Source organism: Charadrius vociferus, unplaced genomic scaffold (genome assembly GCF_000708025.1).
Source record: "Charadrius vociferus isolate BGI_N301 unplaced genomic scaffold, ASM70802v2 scaffold398, whole genome shotgun sequence".
NCBI classification, from domain to species: Eukaryota; Metazoa; Chordata; class Aves; order Charadriiformes; family Charadriidae; genus Charadrius; species Charadrius vociferus.
In genome coordinates this window covers 362,990-378,775 of record NW_009649571.1, presented here as the reverse complement: position 1 = coordinate 378,775, position 15,786 = coordinate 362,990, and the positions used below count along the sequence as shown (strand labels likewise).

General features: G+C 60.3%; 3 protein-coding genes across 3 annotated transcripts; all 3 read left to right on the top strand.

The window, feature by feature from the left end:
* The first annotated feature begins 1,012 nt into the window (after positions 1 to 1,012).
* Positions 1,013 to 3,520, top strand: PTGDS (prostaglandin D2 synthase 21kDa (brain)). Its single transcript, XM_009890266.1, is given in 7 exon segments — positions 1,013 to 1,134; positions 2,292 to 2,431; positions 2,555 to 2,602; positions 2,604 to 2,629; positions 2,796 to 2,909; positions 3,164 to 3,265; positions 3,495 to 3,520. Coding segments are annotated over 7 exon segments (555 nt in total). The 5' UTR covers positions 1,013 to 1,035.
* Positions 3,521 to 4,952: 1,432 nt separating this feature from the next.
* On the top strand, positions 4,953 to 7,182 carry LOC104291103 (lipocalin-15-like). Its single transcript, XM_009890302.1, has 6 exons — positions 4,953 to 5,048; positions 5,625 to 5,764; positions 5,994 to 6,058; positions 6,358 to 6,471; positions 6,941 to 7,057; positions 7,157 to 7,182. The coding sequence occupies exons 1-6, from the start codon at positions 4,953 to 4,955 to the stop codon at positions 7,180 to 7,182; spliced, it is 558 nt and encodes a 185-aa protein (XP_009888604.1).
* A 1,687-nt stretch (positions 7,183 to 8,869) lies between these two features.
* LCNL1 (lipocalin-like 1) lies at positions 8,870 to 11,722 on the top strand. Its single transcript, XM_009890265.1, has 6 exons — positions 8,870 to 8,965; positions 9,258 to 9,397; positions 9,968 to 10,038; positions 10,687 to 10,797; positions 11,343 to 11,444; positions 11,697 to 11,722. Exons 1-6 carry the CDS (start codon positions 8,870 to 8,872, stop codon positions 11,720 to 11,722), a joined length of 546 nt encoding a protein of 181 aa, XP_009888567.1.
* The last annotated feature ends 4,064 nt before the right edge of the window (positions 11,723 to 15,786 follow it).

The window sequence follows — 15,786 nt, the reverse complement described above, 5'->3', positions numbered from 1 at the left end:
AAAAACCAGCTGTTGTGAAAACAAGCTCCTTACGTAAAGCGCCTTGGCAGGGCCCCGCTGCGGGGAGAGCCTCAGGGCTGATGCTCTGCCCGGCACAGCCAACCCTGCCCAAGCTGTGCCAGACCCATGGCTGCGGCTGCTGGCACCCCATGTTCACCCCCAGCCCTCATCCTGCAGGTCCTCAGGGTCTCCCCAAATTAAGCAGGGGGGCAGCTCAGCACCTGCTGGTGACCCCAAGCCAGGGGGGAGGACATCTCCCAGCCCCTCTTGGCAAAGGGTGCAGGGTGGCATGGCGGGGGATGGAGCACTGGAGGATCTGCCTGGCTGTGTGCTGGTCCCCCGGGAACTGAGCATCAGGGCTGCCCGAGGTGGGGGTCTGGCTGCCCCCCAGCACCCCCAGCCCCGCATCAGGGTGCACCGGAGCTGCATCTCGATGAGAGCCACCCTGGCGGGTGACAGGGCCAGTTGAGATGCTTCCTCGGGGGATAGAGGGACTTGGGTCAGGGCAAGGGGGGAGGTCTCACAGGAGCACCTGAAGCTGCCCAGGAGTCCCACGGGTTGGATCAGGACCCGGTAGGCACTCAACATTCCCTCCACCTCCCTCTGGCCCCTCTCTGAGTCTGAGGGAGGCCATTCTGCAACGGGGGGCCAGCCAGCTAGCCCTGGCCCCCGGTCCTGGCCCTGTGCCTGTGTCCGTGGGCCACCCCAGCTGCCCGCAGCAGCCCCCAGCTCTGCAACGCTGGGGGCCGGGACAGCCGCTGCGCTGGCTGCAAGCTGCATTTTTGCTGCGGAGCAGTTTGGCACCCTGAAGCAAACATGTCATATCAACAGGAGGGGAAACATTTGCAGGTTCCCCCGCCTGCCCTTTGGCTTCGGCGCTCGCCCCTGCTCTCGCTTGCATAACAGCACGGGGGGAGGCAGGGCTGGCCCCCCTGGGGCCACTGCACAGCCTGCCCATAAATAGGGGCTTGCCGGACTCTCCAGCACCGCAGCACTCTGCCTGTTCCTCTGGCTCGGCTCGGCTCGGCGGGAGACATGCACGCCACGCTGCTCGGCATCCTGGGGCTGGCCCTCCCTGGGGCACTGCACGCGCAGGACAGCATACCCGTGCAAACCGACTTCCAGCAGGACAAGGTGACCCTGCCCGGGGGTTCAGGGCATTTTTTGGGGATCCTCACTCTGAAAATGTGCGGAGATGGTGTTGCAGGTGGATTTGGGGTCAGGCTGGTCCCAACACTGGGAGGGGCAGGGCGGCTGGTGCACCCGCAGCCCCCCCATCCCTCAGGGCCCCCAGCTCCCGGGTTTAGTGGCTCTGGAGGAGGTACAGGATCCAGGCTCCAGCCTGTGGGGCAGGACCCAACAGATGTGGGGCCAAGCCATCTGCTGTGCTGTGGGGTGGCTGTAGAGACACAGGGATTTTATAGGGGGGACTGAGAAAAGCAAGCTGAGTTAGACAGGCAGCACAGAGATGGGTCATGGACCCCTCTCCCCAACACAGACCCCATCCACCCCCAACCCAGGGTCCCAAAAAATCAAGGGCTGCTGTGCTGGGGAGTCCCACACACCACTCTGCCCTCCTAGCCCCGGGTGCTGGCATGCTTTGGGTGCTTGCACGCTTTGGGTGCTTGCACTCCCCTTCCTCTCCCAATGACGAGCAGGACGCAGAGCAGGACAGCCCCAGCCCGGCTGCATGCTGCAGTCCCAGCCCCGCAGCCCTGGGGTCCCAGTGAGCTGTCTGCTCCTCCAGGAATCCCCGGAGGGGTCCTGGGGGACAGACCCACCCCAGGGAGATGATGGGGATGGAGGCACGTCCTGCAAGGATGGGGGTTTGGCATGTCCTGCTGGGGTGGTCCTAGCACAGCCCACCTCCAAGGTTGACAGCTCCTCTCCTGGTGCACTGAGCCAGTGGCTCCGGGGACCAGGCTGGGATGAGCCATGCTGGTCCCAGGGTCCTGATTCCTCCTCTCATGCTCCTGGACGGATGCAAATGGCATCTCAGAGCCAGGCAGTCCTGTCACCCCCTCCCCAGGCTTGGGGCAAAGAGGAAGGAAACATCCCAAGTACTGGGCAGTGAAGGGCACATCATAAACGAGGACTCTCCCAGCCGCTGGGCTTTGTGGATGCCAAGAGCTGTAGCAGCTCCCTGGGGGACAAGGACCTCGGGACACTGTCCTGCTGCGGGGCACAGGCTGGCAGGGGAGGGGGATGGTGGCCTGGTGGGGGGCTGGTGGGAAGCCAAAGGGCGATGGGGGTCTTCACCCGGCCGGTGACTGAGCAGAGGTTGTGTGTAGCTCACGGGGAGATGGTACAGCATCGGCCTGGCCTCCAACTCCAACTGGTTCAAAGACAAGAAGCACCTGATGAAGATGTGCACCACGGTCATCTCTGCCACCACAGATGGGAACCTGGAAGTCACCTCCACCTACCCCAAGTACGGGCATGGGGAGCGGGTGGATGAGCAGGGGGTCCTCCCCCATGGTGCCATGCCTGGGGCTATAGGTGGGCTGGAGCATCCCCCCCAGCCCCTCTGACGTCCTCGTGCTGCACTCCCCAGGGGTGACCAGTGCGAGAAGAGGAACAGCCTTTACACCAAGACAGAGACTTGGGCGTTCCAGCTACGCCAGCCCACGTGAGTGCCCAGCTCCCTGCCCATTCTCCTGTGGGGCAGCCCCTACATACCCCCAGCTCCCAGCCCAACCCCGCTATTGCCTGTCCCTGCTCCTGCCCTCACCAGACCGCCTCGGGGCTGGCTTGGTGCCCGGGGCTGAGCTGTGCCCTCCCCTGTCTCCTTGCAGGCTGGGGCAGCAAGCATGACATCCGCGTGGTGGAGACCAACTATGAGGAGTATGCCTTGGTCGCCACCCAGATCTCCAAGAGCACTGGCTCCTCCACCATGGTGCTGCTCTACAGTATGTCTGCCCCGAGACACCCATGCCGCCCATCCCCTAACCCCCCAGGACTCTCCAGGATGTCCTCGGTGGGGGATCTCTCCCATGGGAGAAGGGCAGCATCATCTCCCAGTCTGGGATGACCCATGGAATGGCTGGGTTGGGACCCCCTTCCTGGGGAACCTGTCCCTTGCTGGGCTGCCTGCACCCCAGGGCAGCATGGCCCCTCACTGGGGGCAGGGGGTTGCTGCCTCTCACCCCGCTCTCGGTTGCAGGCCGGACGAAGGAGCTGAGTCCCGAGCGCCTGGAGAGGTTCACCCAGTTCTCCAGGGAGCAGGGCCTGACGGATGAAGAGATCCTCATCCTGCCCCAGACAGGTGAGAGACTGGAGGGGCAGAGGGGTGGCAGGAGCAGGAGGTCAGCTGGGGGGGTTAAGAGGCAAGAGACCCTCCTGCTTTCTCCCTGTGTCCCTGTGGGGCCGTCATGGGGCCAGCCGTGGGGTGCCACTGGGCAGAGCCCCGGCAGAGCCCCATGCGGGGTCCCTCGGGGGGTCAGCAGTCCCCCAGCCCTGGGATGAGCTGATCTCCACTTTTCTTCCTCCTGCAGACAAATGCATGGCAGATGCTGCCTAGGTGAGTCCTGCCCTGGCTGGGGCTCACACCAGCCCAACGGGGGGCACGGGGGATGATCAGAGCTGCTCCACCCTGCAGAGCCCCCATCCCTTTCCCAACCCCCCCAAGGCTGCTCCTCTCCCTGGGGTCCCCCTTACCCCTGCACGGGGATCCCCCACCCCGGCCCCACAGGGTTGCTCTTTTGTTGCCCCAGACCCTGGGTGGTGGGTGCCCATCCACTTGGTGCAGGGCTGGCAGGGCCGATGTCCCCATGTGTGTCCCCCTGTCTCCCCTAGCTTAGCCGCACTCGCTCCCTCCCCCCACCCCAATCTCTTCCAGGCAGACCTGCCAGCTGCTGCCAGCCGGACCCCCGACAGCACCGCAAGCCGGTAGCCGCCCCACCCCATCCTGTCCTCAGCGCACCCCCAGCACTGCAGCAGCCTTTGCTCCCCAGCTTCACACCCCACACCTGTACCCCCATCCCCATTAAAGCCCGTATAAAACCAGCCCCCCACCCCCTTGTCTGCTGAGTCGTTGCAGGGGGAGCCCCAATGGGGTGATGGGGAGGGGGGAGCATGGCCGGTGGTGGTGGGCTGGGCCCTGGCCCCGGGGTCAGGGCTGATACCAGCTCCTGGCTGTGGCGCCACTGAAGTGGGACCCTGTGTGCACTCGCTTTCCCATGCCACGGTGCTGCTGGGCCACAAAACCTGCCCTGTCCAGGGAGAAGGGGTCCTCCAGTGCTGGGACCCACTGGGGGGATCCACTCTTATCTGCTCCCTGGGCTACCCTGTCCTCCCTGCCTCAGTTTCCCCTCCAAGAGCAGGCTGGCAGCATGGGGATGGGGTGATGGGAGGAGGGGGTGTCTTTCCAAAAATGTGGGGGCAGGATGGACATGAACCAGGGCGATGGCTGTGAGCGTTGGATGTGGCTCAGCCCTGGCTGCCCTGCTCTCCATGCCATGAGCCTGGAGCCTCTCCCAGAGTGGGGTCTGTGCCAGCAGCCTGGGAAGCCACAGCCCCTTCTGGGGGGCACCAGGGTGCAGCTCAACCCTGGGCTAAGACGCCATTCCAACCATCCTCCCCCTTGAGGCAGGATCCATCCCGGCACTGCCGGAACCCAGGGCCAGTGCGCAACAGCCAAGAGTGGGGCACTGGTGGCACCCCTATCCCTCTCCCCAGACACAGCAACAGGCACAGGGCATCGCCCAGTCCCTGACACGCTTCGGGCTGGGTCTCACACAAGGCTGCATTCATTCGGGACTGGGCAATTAGAGGGGGAATGGGCCAACGCTGTCACCTAACACGGGTACAAGTTATCCCTGGTCTTGTGTAACCTGTTGCATAAAGTGGGGGCGGGCAGGGGGTGCTGCCAGCAGCAGAGGCTATAAAGGTGGATGCAGGAAAAGGCAGGAGCACGTAGTCTCTCCCATCTGTATCCAGCCCCTGGAGTAAGGATGATGATGGTGCTGTCCAGCCTGGCGCTGACCCTGCTCTGCCTGCTGCGGGCAGGGGCCGAGGTCCCCGTGCAGCCGGGCTTCAACACCGAGAAGGTAACGGCACAGGGTGCCCACCCGGCTGGTCCTGCCTGCTCTGGAGGGGCTGCTTGGGGCAGGGTGCCCTGCCGCCCCCCCGGGGAAAGCCGGGCACTCCCAGGCACCCCCCAGTCCTGGGCCTGAGCTGGCACCAGGGCAGCTGCCAGGAGGGTGTGGATGCCTGTGCAAAATTAGGTTAGTCCTGGCTAGCTCCTGCCTGCCGTGGCCAAACCTGGCGGTGGCCCTGCTGCAGGGACACAAACACCCGGGGCCATGATGCCCGGCAGTGTGATGTGCTTCCCCAAGGTGTGCCAGACACTGCCTCCACTGTTCTGGCATGGGGCAGGGCAGGGTGTTCTGCACGTGGGTGGGTGGCATGTCCCCATGCTCGGCTGGCTGGTCCCCACAGAGGGTGGCAGGTCCCCCACCACAGCCTGGCAGGTCCAGCATGGTGGGTGGCAGGTCCTCATGGCTTTCGGCTGACAGGTCCCCACAGAGGGTGGCAGGTCCCCCACTACAGGCTGGCAGGTCCAGCATGGTGGGTGGCAGGTCCTCATGGCTTTCCCAGACCCCACTGGTGGTGTCCTGGTGCAGTTTGCAGGGACATGGCATGTCACAGCTGCTGCTTCCAACTGCTCCATGTTCCTGAAGATGAAGGATGGGATGAAGTCATCCATCACCACCATCAGCTTCACGCCAGAGGGGGACCTGGCTATGAAGCTTGTCTGGCCCCTGTGAGTGCCCATCCTGCTCACTGTGTCCACCTGGGGCAGGGGACTCCCCACCCCACCAAGGTGGCTGGGTGAAGATCATCCTCCCACAGACCCGCTGCCCCATGGCGCCCAGTTCTGCCTGTGCTCCAGCATGTCCCCCAGGCAGGCTGGGCTCCTCCCTGCCCCACCACCCCGCTGCCCTCCCATGTGGCGTCCAGCCACATTTGCCATTTCTGTTTTCCCTTTCCAGGCTGGACAGATGCCAAAAGTTTGAGCTGCTCTTCCAGCGAAGCGGGCAGGCAGGGCACTACATGGGTACGTAGGGGCAGGGAGGATGGGAGCCACGGACACCCTGAAACAGAGGGTGGGCATCGCCGGTCCCCTGTGCTCGGGGAGCGGCGGGAGGTGGGTTTGGCCCTCTGCCTCCATCGTTTGGCAAGAGGTCATGCTGCGGGTGGGTGCCTGGCTCTGCCGGATCGCACAGGGGTTCCCTTCTCACTCCCCGCCTCGGGCAATTCTGGGGCTCAGGTCCTGAGCTGTGAGCCCTGGAGGGGCCACAGAGGTGCCCGGGCTGTGCTGCGTTGCCTGACCGGGCACTGCCTGGGGTCCTTTAGCAGCACAAGAGGAGAGGGACCTCCGTGTGATGGAGACGGACTACAGCTGCTACGCCATCGTGCACGAGCTCAAGCAGGGCGGGCAGGATCCCCACACTGCACTGCAGCTCCTCAGTGGGTGTCGGGCGTGGGGACGGGTACCCACAGCTCCCCGGGGGGGAGGGACAGGCACCGGGGGGGGGGGGGGCAGGGCGCTTCACCAGGGCCACAGGCAACCACGTTGGCACCCAACATGCTGACACCCAGGCACCCCCAGGGAATTCATTTTGGGGTGAATGAAATCTTGCAGTAAAAATACCCCCAGTTGCTTGCGATTTGAACCAAATGTCCCATTCTGTCTGCGGACCCTCAGCCCCACCAGCAGCCCCATACCACCCAGGCAGGTGGTTCACCTGTCCCAAGGGGCATGTGCCCCTTTGCTGCCAGCCCAGGGCAGCCATGGGGTACCTGGTGCCCACCCTGCACCTTCATGGCTTTGCCTTTGCCCTTCTCTGGGGTCCCGTGGGAGCCAGACCCCCAGCATGTGGCTCACTGCTGGGTCCCCCCGCACTCACCAGCCCCTGCTTTGGGTGTCTGGCTGCAGCAAGGGACCAGGGTGTGAGCCCCCAGCTCCTGCAGAGGTTCAAAGAGCTCATCCTCACCGCGGGCCTGACCAAGGACATGATGGCCATCCTGCCCAAGTCGGGTGAGTGTCACGAGGGTGCAGGGTGGCACGCATGGCCCCTCTGTGTGGGGATGCTGTGCGGGGGCTCAGGGCACCGCCTGTGCCACGCTCACCCTTCTCTTTGCTTTCCAACAGATCAGTGCTCCAAGGCCATCAGGTGAGTGTGGCCGGTGGAAGCTGGGTCTCCCTCCCAGTATGTCCTGGGCCAAGCAGGGACTCACAGCCCCCCAGGGAGCCCCCCCACACCTTGGCGCTCCACATCACATCGGCTTTCCCCTGCTCTAACGGCTCTCCGTCTGTCCTGCCTCCCTGCAGCTGAAGGGGCTGTGTGTCCTCCAGACCTGGTGGAAACTGGGGTCTGCTTCCCCCTCCATGGTGCCCCTTCCCGTCCACCCCAGCCAGGCTCTGTCTGACCCGCTGCCCCGTGCCAGGATCACGCCTCATCCTCCTAAATAAATAGATGCAGAAGCTGCCCCAGATCTCAGTGCTTTTGTTGGCAGGAGCAAGGGTGCTGCCAGGGTCCCCAGGCACCCTGAACCCAGCAGTCCTGGATCCCACCCTTCCTGTCAGCACCCCAGGGGTGATGGGGGGCTCCTTTGCTGCGTTGTTTGCTGTGCCCAGCATGGGGAGGATGGGGGAGCAGAGGATGGGGAAGACGCAGTGGGGCAGCCTCGGGGGATGCAGGCAGGGGAGAACCAAGCTGGGATGAGCAGGGCTCGCGCAGCTCGGCTGGGTGGGCAGCAGCTCTGGGCTGGCAGGGTAAGCAGTCAGGCTGCCCAGCCCTGCCTGCACAGGCTCTGCCTCCCAGCATCCACCTCATCCCCAGGACAGCCCGTTCCCGGCTCAGTCGACCCCCAAGGCCACCCAGACAGGAGTGGGACTGCGCTGTGGCTGGCCAGGGTAGATGCATGGCAGCAGTGGGACCCCCACTCCTGTCTCCCAGCCCCATTGGTGCCCCCATCTGCCCACTGACCAAGGTAGGACCGTGCTGCAATGAGCCCCAAGAGCAGCCAGAGCCCGTCCTCCATCCCCATCCTCCTCCTGTGGAGAGGAGGCAGCCCCTGGTCCCCACCACTGCCCCCCTTCCCCAGAGTGGGGGTCCCTCCATGCCCAGCTAGGCTGTAAGGAAGCAGCATGGACCTTTCAGAACTGTGACCCCCAGAGCCTGTCAGAGCCAGGGCACAGGGGACATCACACCCCGGGAAGAAGGGGACACTCCCACAGTGACACGAACCCATTCTTCTGCCTGCCCTGCTGCAAGTGCGTCCCACTCTGTGGAGCGGGTGGGCGAGCCTTCACAGGCATCACGGGGTCAGGTCAAGCCAGCAGTGAGCAGGAGCCCAGGTTTGGGCACTATCCCACAGGCATTGGGGCAGATGCCAGCCTGGCCAGAAGGACGGGTCTCCGAGCACCTTCATGATGGGTCACTGGGTAACAGAGCTGCCGTGGCCAGTGCCAGGAAGGACCTCCCTGCTCCTCCTGTCAGCCCTCCATCAGCCAGCTGGGAAACAAAAGCTCTCTTTGTTCTTTCACAAGCGACTAAAGAAACCGGGAAAGTCCTAAATTTCAGCACTGGTGCAACAGCTCCTGCAACACTGCTTCTCAGCCCCTCCCGGGGCTTGCAGGCACTTTCCTTCTTCCGTGAGATCACATGCTGTTTACCCCAGCATGACATCAGCCCTTCGAAACCACCACCTTGCCCAAGCCAACACCAGCAGCGTTATCCATGCAGCTTGGCACACAGCAGCACCGGGGTGGGCAGAGAGGGGGAGAGCACGGCATTATAAAGCCGGCAGCCCTGGCACTGCTCTCCATCCTGCTGGTGAAGCCGGAGGAGGCTGCGGCAAGATGAGGACCGTGGGGCTGAGCCTGGTGCTGGCCTTGCTCTGCCTGCTGAGTGCAGAGGCTGAGGACCTCAGCGCCGAGGGGCTGGACATGAGCAAGGTGAGCCGCAGCATCCCAGGGAAGAGAAGGTGGGAGCATGGCCTCCAGTCACCAGGGTGGGGACTGGAGAGGTGTTTTGGTACTGGGGATGGCTGGGGAACCTGCAGCCACCACCAGCTCTACTGTCGCACCCCAGTGAGGGCAGTCACCCACCTCCAGCATAGCCCAGCAGGGATTTCAGTATCTGGAGGGGATGCAGGTGTCCCATGGCCTGAGGGTGTCCTGGCTGTGTCCCCACGGGGGGACAGCCCCTGCCGGCTCCTCCGGACTCACAGCCCACCCTTGCTGCCAGATTGCAGGGAAATGGCACATCACTGCTTTGGCCTCTGACTCCGAGAGCTACCTCCGAAAGAAGGATGAGCTGAAGATGGCGATGGCCACCATCACGGTCCTGGGGGAGGGAGACCTGAAGGTCTCCTTTGCAATTCCCACGTAAGTGCCAAGTGCTTTTCTCCATGGGCTTCAGTGACCAGCCTCCTACCTGGACCTTCACCCGTGGGTCTCCACCCGGGTCCCTCCACCCAGCACCCACCAAATCCCTGAGCAGGGGATGAGGCAGGGCCACCAGCCCCGTGGTTTGAAAAAGGGGCTCAGGAGAGCTGCACTGTGGGGATCTCTTCTTCTGGTCAGGCCAGGCAGGCTCAGGGCAGCACCAGCCAGGAGTGGTCCCACCACGGAGGCTCAGGCACGCCGCTGTTCCCAGCAGGGATACAGCAAGATGATAAGGGACCCTACGACTAAAGCTTTCCCAGCAGGACCAGCCTCATCCCACCAGCTCAGAGTATGTCACCCCATGGGGCAATCCTGTGCCAACACTGTGCCCTGCCAACCCAGGCACCCATTGCTCCAAGAGTGGCATGTGTCCCCCTCGCCCTGGCCACACTGTCTCATCACTGAACAGCAAGTCCCACATTATGTGTAGTGACCCTGGAGCCAGTGTCCCCAGGGGAGGAGAAGGGGGGTCACTTCATCCCAGCCAGAACATCCTTCACTGTTTTGCAGGCCAAAGGGGTGTAAGAAATCAGAGTGGATCTACAAGCAAACAGTCGTCCCGGGTGAATACTACAGCCCCGGTGAGTGGGGGGTAGAGGATGGGGCAGAGGCACTTCCTATCATCCCTGTCTGAAGCAGCTGGTTGTCCCTGGGGACACGGCCCTCAGGGGTCCGTGTCTGCCTCTCCTGAGGTCCTGGGGTGGGACATCCCTCTGTGGCTGGCACCAGCTGCAGGACAAGGCTGGTCCATGCCAGGGCTGGTGACCCTCCAGGGCAGTGGACACCCTGCTCCTTCCCCCTAGGAACTTGCTCTGAGATAAGACAGACACGTTCAGACTGAGCTTAAACCCTGGGGAAAAGCAGGTTCATTCTGCAATGGGGCTGTGGACGTATGTTCCCAAGGGATGACGCAAGAGTGATTTCCCACCATCCCCAGCCCAAGTATTAGTCTGACACTGGCCGGGCTACTCTGCTGTCTGCAGTCACCATCCCCAGAGCCTTCTGTGTTCTTGTTGGTGTCGCTCCGCTCTGCTGTGATCTGTGGGCTCCCCCAGGCTTTCACAGAAGCCTTAGCGAGAGGAAAAACCAGCAGGGGGAGACACAGAAGAAAGCCGTGTTGGCTGGAGCTGTCCCTGCGATCCTGCGTCACACTCTTACAGCCCATTACAGTGTGGGACCTCGCAGGGGGAGACAATTAATTTTTTGCTTTCCTCCACGTCCTTTTGCAGAGAGAGGCAATAAAACGGTGCAAGTGGTGGATACCGACGGCAAGACCTACGCTGTTATTTTTGCCTCCAGAGTGAAGGACAGGAAGACCTTGCACATGCTGAGGCTCTACAGTGCGTAGCCAGTGGGAGTCTGACTGGGGTGAAGAGCTCGGGGTTGCTGGGGTGCTTTGCAGTGTCCTGAGCAGCCAGGAGTCAGGGGGCCTGCGGGAGAGACACCCTCCTCACCACTGCCTTCATGCTGGCACCTCTTGACCCGGTGCGGGAGCGGGGCAGGGGAAGGGGCAGCGATTGGGGGCTGGCAGGGGAGGCTGGGGCTCAGGGTTCTGCACTGTGCCAGAAATCCATGGCCTTGGGTAAGTCTCTTGGTGAAATGGGGCAAAAAGTGGGGGTCCTGCTGCAAGCAGGGCAGAAACAGCGGGGATGGGAACCGAGAGAGGAGACAGTGTGCTGGTGCCAGGACCTCCACTTCATCTTGTCCCCTGGGAGGGGTGTCTCCTGTCCCTGGACACCACCACTCTCCAGGATCTCCACCACTGCCTTCAGCCTTCTCCCAGGGACCGTCACCCATCCCATCCTTGCCTGGGCACACCCACCAGCTGCCCAGGAGATGCAGGGACCAGCCATGGCCTAGAGCTAAAGCGTGTCTTTGCCTTTAGGCAGAACCCGGGAGGTGAGCCCCAAAATCACAGCACTCTTTAAGAAGCTTGCACGGGAGCAGAGCTTTACCAACAAGATGATCAAGATGCTGCCCAGCCAGGGTGAGCACTGCCCAGCACGATGTCAGGCTGGCTTGGTTGAGACGGGGAGCCAGGACGTGCCAGCAGGGACGTGCCAGCTCAGCCCATCACTGTCACCACTTTGTGGTCTGAGCTGGCAGGAGATGGCTCTCTGGTTTGGCACATTGTGGCTTTCACCCTGCTCAAGTTCATTCTCAGGTTGTCTATATTGGGTGCTAAAAAGGACTAGCCAGACCACAGCCCCAGACTCAGCTTTTCTTTTTATTTTCACAGAGGAATGCAGCCTCAATGAAGCGTAGGTGAGTTGCTGCAGTGCAACACGGTGTTTGCAATGTCCTCAGCTGGAAATTGCCCCCCTTGGTGCCCCAACAAGGGCCACCATGAACTCCTCGAATTACTCAGGGGCTGAATCATTCAAACCTGTGGTGGAGCTCACACCCAGGTAGGACTGTTTGTTTTGGATCTGCTCTGCAGTGGGGATCCCCAGGGTGCAGTAGTGAGCAAGGGCACTTGCACCAAAACCACTGGTTCAGAAGAGAAACAGCTGCAGAGCTCATCCAGCAGCAAGGACTGGGACACTGGCTCTTGCCAAAGGGACCTCAGGGTTGTGGACCTGCAAAACCAGCCAGAGATTGGGTTGGTGTCTCACCACACAAAACTTGGTTGTTGTTGGCCCACCCTGACACATGAATTCCCACCACACCGGTACTCCCTACAGAGCTGGAGCGAACTGGAAGAGAAAGTACTGATCCTCGTGGAAAGCCCTGCTCGGCCCTTTCTGTTGGCCTCCTGATCTCAAATACTCAGCCTACTTCTCCTGGCTGTTTTCCAGGAAGTGCGGGCTCGCTGGTGGATGCTTCTGCTGAGCAATTCAAGATCCATGCCCTGAAGCTCCAGGCTGTTGCTCCGCCATCCCTCTTCTGCGCTCGGTGGTCAAGGCTCTGATACGTCTCCTGCTTGTCCATCACACAGTCTGTCCTTTTTGCCAAATAAACAGAAACTCACCCTGGAACTTTGTGTAGATGTCTGGGGAGAACATGGGGTGCTCGGGCATGTGGTCCCTTCTGTTGTCTTCCTGGGGTCTGTGGATGGTGAGCAGCCAGGGGTGATCCTGTACTGAGCTCATCCAAGCAAGGGCATTTTCAGAGCCCACCAGGATTTTCCCTCCTGTGTGCCTCCTGTGGGGCAGGATCACGGCCAGGCAGAGGTGAGGCAAGGGGTGCAGTGAGGCTGGAAATCCCATGGGTATGATGGGCTGGGTGGAGAAAGGCCACGGGCCTTGGCCACAGAGATTGAGGTTGGAGTTTGGAGGGCTGCAGCCACCACCACCATCCAACTGGTCTTCCCTCCACTTGCCCTGATGTGATTGCAGCCCTCTGCAACCCTGGAGTCCCACTCATCCACGCATTCAGGCTGGGCCAAGGCAAGGGCAAGACTCAGCTTTGGGACCTCTCAGTTCCATGGTGCTGCAGGGCTGGTGGAAGATGGAAGTGGAAGGTGGGTGTCTGAATCCTCCAGACCCAAACCTGGAGAGCTGGTGCAGGGCTGCCTATGGTCTCTGCTCCTGGGCACCGCACAGAGAAAGCCCACCCTGGGGTCAGATTACGGTGATATTGGATCTCTGCCTCCAGAGACTGTCTTGCTTTGAATTTGTATTTCTGAAATCCCACTCCATCCTTCCCTTCCTGCTCTGTTCAGCCCCTCCAAATCCACCCAGGAGAAACCACAACCTGCCCAGGGTAAACCATGTCCCCAGCAAGACCCCAGCACCTCACACATGCTCATCTCCAAGGGTTTAGCCAGTGCTTGCAGGTACTGAGGTCTAGCAGGGTATGAAGCAGCTTGTGCCTCTCCTGGAAAAGGAAGTTCCTCCAAAATCCTCTCGGTTGGCCTTTCCACCTTGATCGTCTCTGGCCAGTCTGGCCAGTCACCCGGGCATTTGTTTCAGCCCAGGATCTACTTTGTTGCTCTGTGACAGTAGCAGGTACACCAGGAAGGTGTTGTCCCAGCAACTGAGCACCTTGAGATGCTCACAGGTGCTCCTTCCTCCTCTGAAGCACCGGGAAAATACATTTGGAAAACTGTCCCTCCTGGTCTTGGTGCTGAGCAGGGACGAGAGCTGGACACGTCCCAGCAGCAGCAGGGCAAGGGACCTCTCTGGGACTTCCCAACCCATTGTCATCTCCACCCTTTTTGGAAGGACCCCAGCATTTCCAGCAGGAATTCTCCCCAGCAGTTTGGACTGGAACACTTCAGGATTTGCCACGCTCCCAGGAGCACGGGGACCACATGTAGCTTTGCCTTGAGGCTTGTATTCGGTACATGTATTGATGCAGATGAAAACAACCTGCTGCCAGCAACACCCTTCACCAAGGGCTTTGTGTGACGGGGAGACCCAGTGTCTCCACATTGTGTTCCAGCCAAATATTTCCTTCCTGCCGTGTGCAGGCATCACCCTGCCAGACAGCGGTGAGATCATTTCTCTTTGCCACCAGCATTTGCCACTCCTCCTTTTGTCCATCTGTGTCCTCCCTGTGCCCTGGCGCAGGATGTACACAGGCTGCAATTTCAGATCTGTTCTGGGTGTGAGTCCCTTCCATGCAGAGCAGGCGGAGGGCTCCCCACCACAGCCCCTCCATCAAGCCTGTCCCTGTAACTGCTGCTCATCCAACACTCATCGGACCACGCAGCCCCTCTCCCAGCACTCTGCCTTCAACAGCAGCCAGGTACAGGGGCAAGGAGAAGCACGCAAGGACAGAGTGAAAACAGGGTTGTACTTGCTTTATCACTCCAGCAAACCTGGCCAGATGTCCTCATATATTTAATGACACGGGACATTTCTTCCCTGAAGGTTTCTAAGGGCTTCCTGGGGTGAGGCACCTTCTTGGCACTGGTGGCATCCTGCAACGAGGAGCTTCACTGCCCATCTCTGCACTGCCTTTTGCTTGTTGCAGTGGTTTCACCTGCTGCTCCTTTTCTGGGTGCTGTGGGAGCGCATTGGTGAGAAGGGCTGACAGGGACTGGGTGGGTGCAGCAGAGATAAGCCCAGGCACCTGGGTCCCAACCGCCTGCTGGAGAGAGCAGAGGAGTGTTGAGGCAAGGGAGGTGCTGGACCGGCCTTTGATGTATGACAAGCAATTTGGAGACTCAGAGCTGATGGCTGCGGTGCTTGCTGGTGATGTGCGACTATCTTCTCTACCCATCCACCTCGTGCTGTTCCAGATCTTAAACCCTGAGCAAGTCTCCTTGCTCTTCAGCTGTGCCTCTCATCCTTCACTCTCCCTCCCCTGCTTAGGCCATGTCCCTGCTGGGGCTGGGTTACCAGACTTGGACCTCTAACCATCTGAGAAGGTATGGGTACAGTTTAGATTTGCATGGTGCCTTGCCCTGTTCCTGAGTCTTGTCCTAACTTGTCATGCTGCACCCGCCACCTTTGGCACCTGCTGCACATGGATGAGATGTTTTACAAGATGTCTGGTGGCAGAATGAGCTGCCTGGGTGATCCTCCTCCCTTTTTTTCTCTCTCAGCCATTCAGTTATCCATGTGAGGATCTTCCTCCCTAGCCTATGGCAGCTTGTCCCCTGCAAGCTTTGATGAAGACCCTTCTTAGCTGACCAGGGGATGTCCAACACCTGTATCTTGTTGATTCCTCCAGAAACAGTATTTCTGAGGTGTGATTTTCCTGTGCAAAAGCTGGATTCAGTCTCCCTGTGACAAAATTTATCTATATATTAACCAGGTCAGCCATTTATTACAGCTTCTGTATCTGCCCACACTGCATAGTAGATTTACTTGTCTGAAGTCTCTTTACCCCTGACAACTTCTTTAAAAGCCAGCATATTTGCTTCTTCTAGTCTTCTGGTGAAAACTAGAGGTTTGCAAAGGTGAGTCTAAGGAGCGGATGACATGCTGCAGTGAAAAGTTTGAGTTTCATACCTGATTTACTTTGATTGGAAATGTCATCTCCCCTGTCTTACTTCTCACTTGCACTTCTGCATTGGTAGGACAGGCTTTTTCAAGTGTTTGCAAAAGAGATCATCCAGCGGGATACCTTCCACTAGACCAGGTTGCCCAAGGCCACATCCAGCCTGGCCTTGAACACCTCCAGGGATGGGGCCTCAACAACTTCTCTGGGCAACCTGCGCCAGTGCCTTACCACCCTCAAAGTGAAAAATTTCTTCACATTTCTATCAGCTTATTTTCTTTGAATACTCCCTCTGAATTTGACTGGCTACAGGCCAAACATGTCCTAGCATTAAATTCCTGCTCCTTGTGCTTTTGAAGAAAGGAATAGAAGTAAGTGCAGTTGTCATTCCTCAGAGTAGAGGAGCAAGGGGACAAATTCTGGTGTCTTCATTGTTT

Excerpts from the sequence above, each read along its gene's own strand:
- LCNL1 (XM_009890265.1), top strand. The coding sequence starts at position 8,870 with ATGAGGACCGTGGGGCTGAGCCTGGTGCTGGCCTTGCTCTGCCTGCTG. Across the intron at positions 10,039-10,686 it reads GGGTGAATACTACAGCCCCG|AGAGAGGCAATAAAACGGTG; the intron begins GTGAGTGGGGGG and ends GTCCTTTTGCAG. Across the intron at positions 10,798-11,342 it reads GCACATGCTGAGGCTCTACA|GCAGAACCCGGGAGGTGAGC; the intron begins GTGCGTAGCCAG and ends CTTTGCCTTTAG.
- LOC104291103 (XM_009890302.1), top strand. The coding sequence starts at position 4,953 with ATGATGATGGTGCTGTCCAGCCTGGCGCTGACCCTGCTCTGCCTGCTG. Across the intron at positions 5,049-5,624 it reads CGGGCTTCAACACCGAGAAG|TTTGCAGGGACATGGCATGT; the intron begins GTAACGGCACAG and ends GTCCTGGTGCAG. Across the intron at positions 7,058-7,156 it reads GTCGGGTGAGTGTCACGAGG|ATCAGTGCTCCAAGGCCATC; the intron begins GTGCAGGGTGGC and ends GCTTTCCAACAG.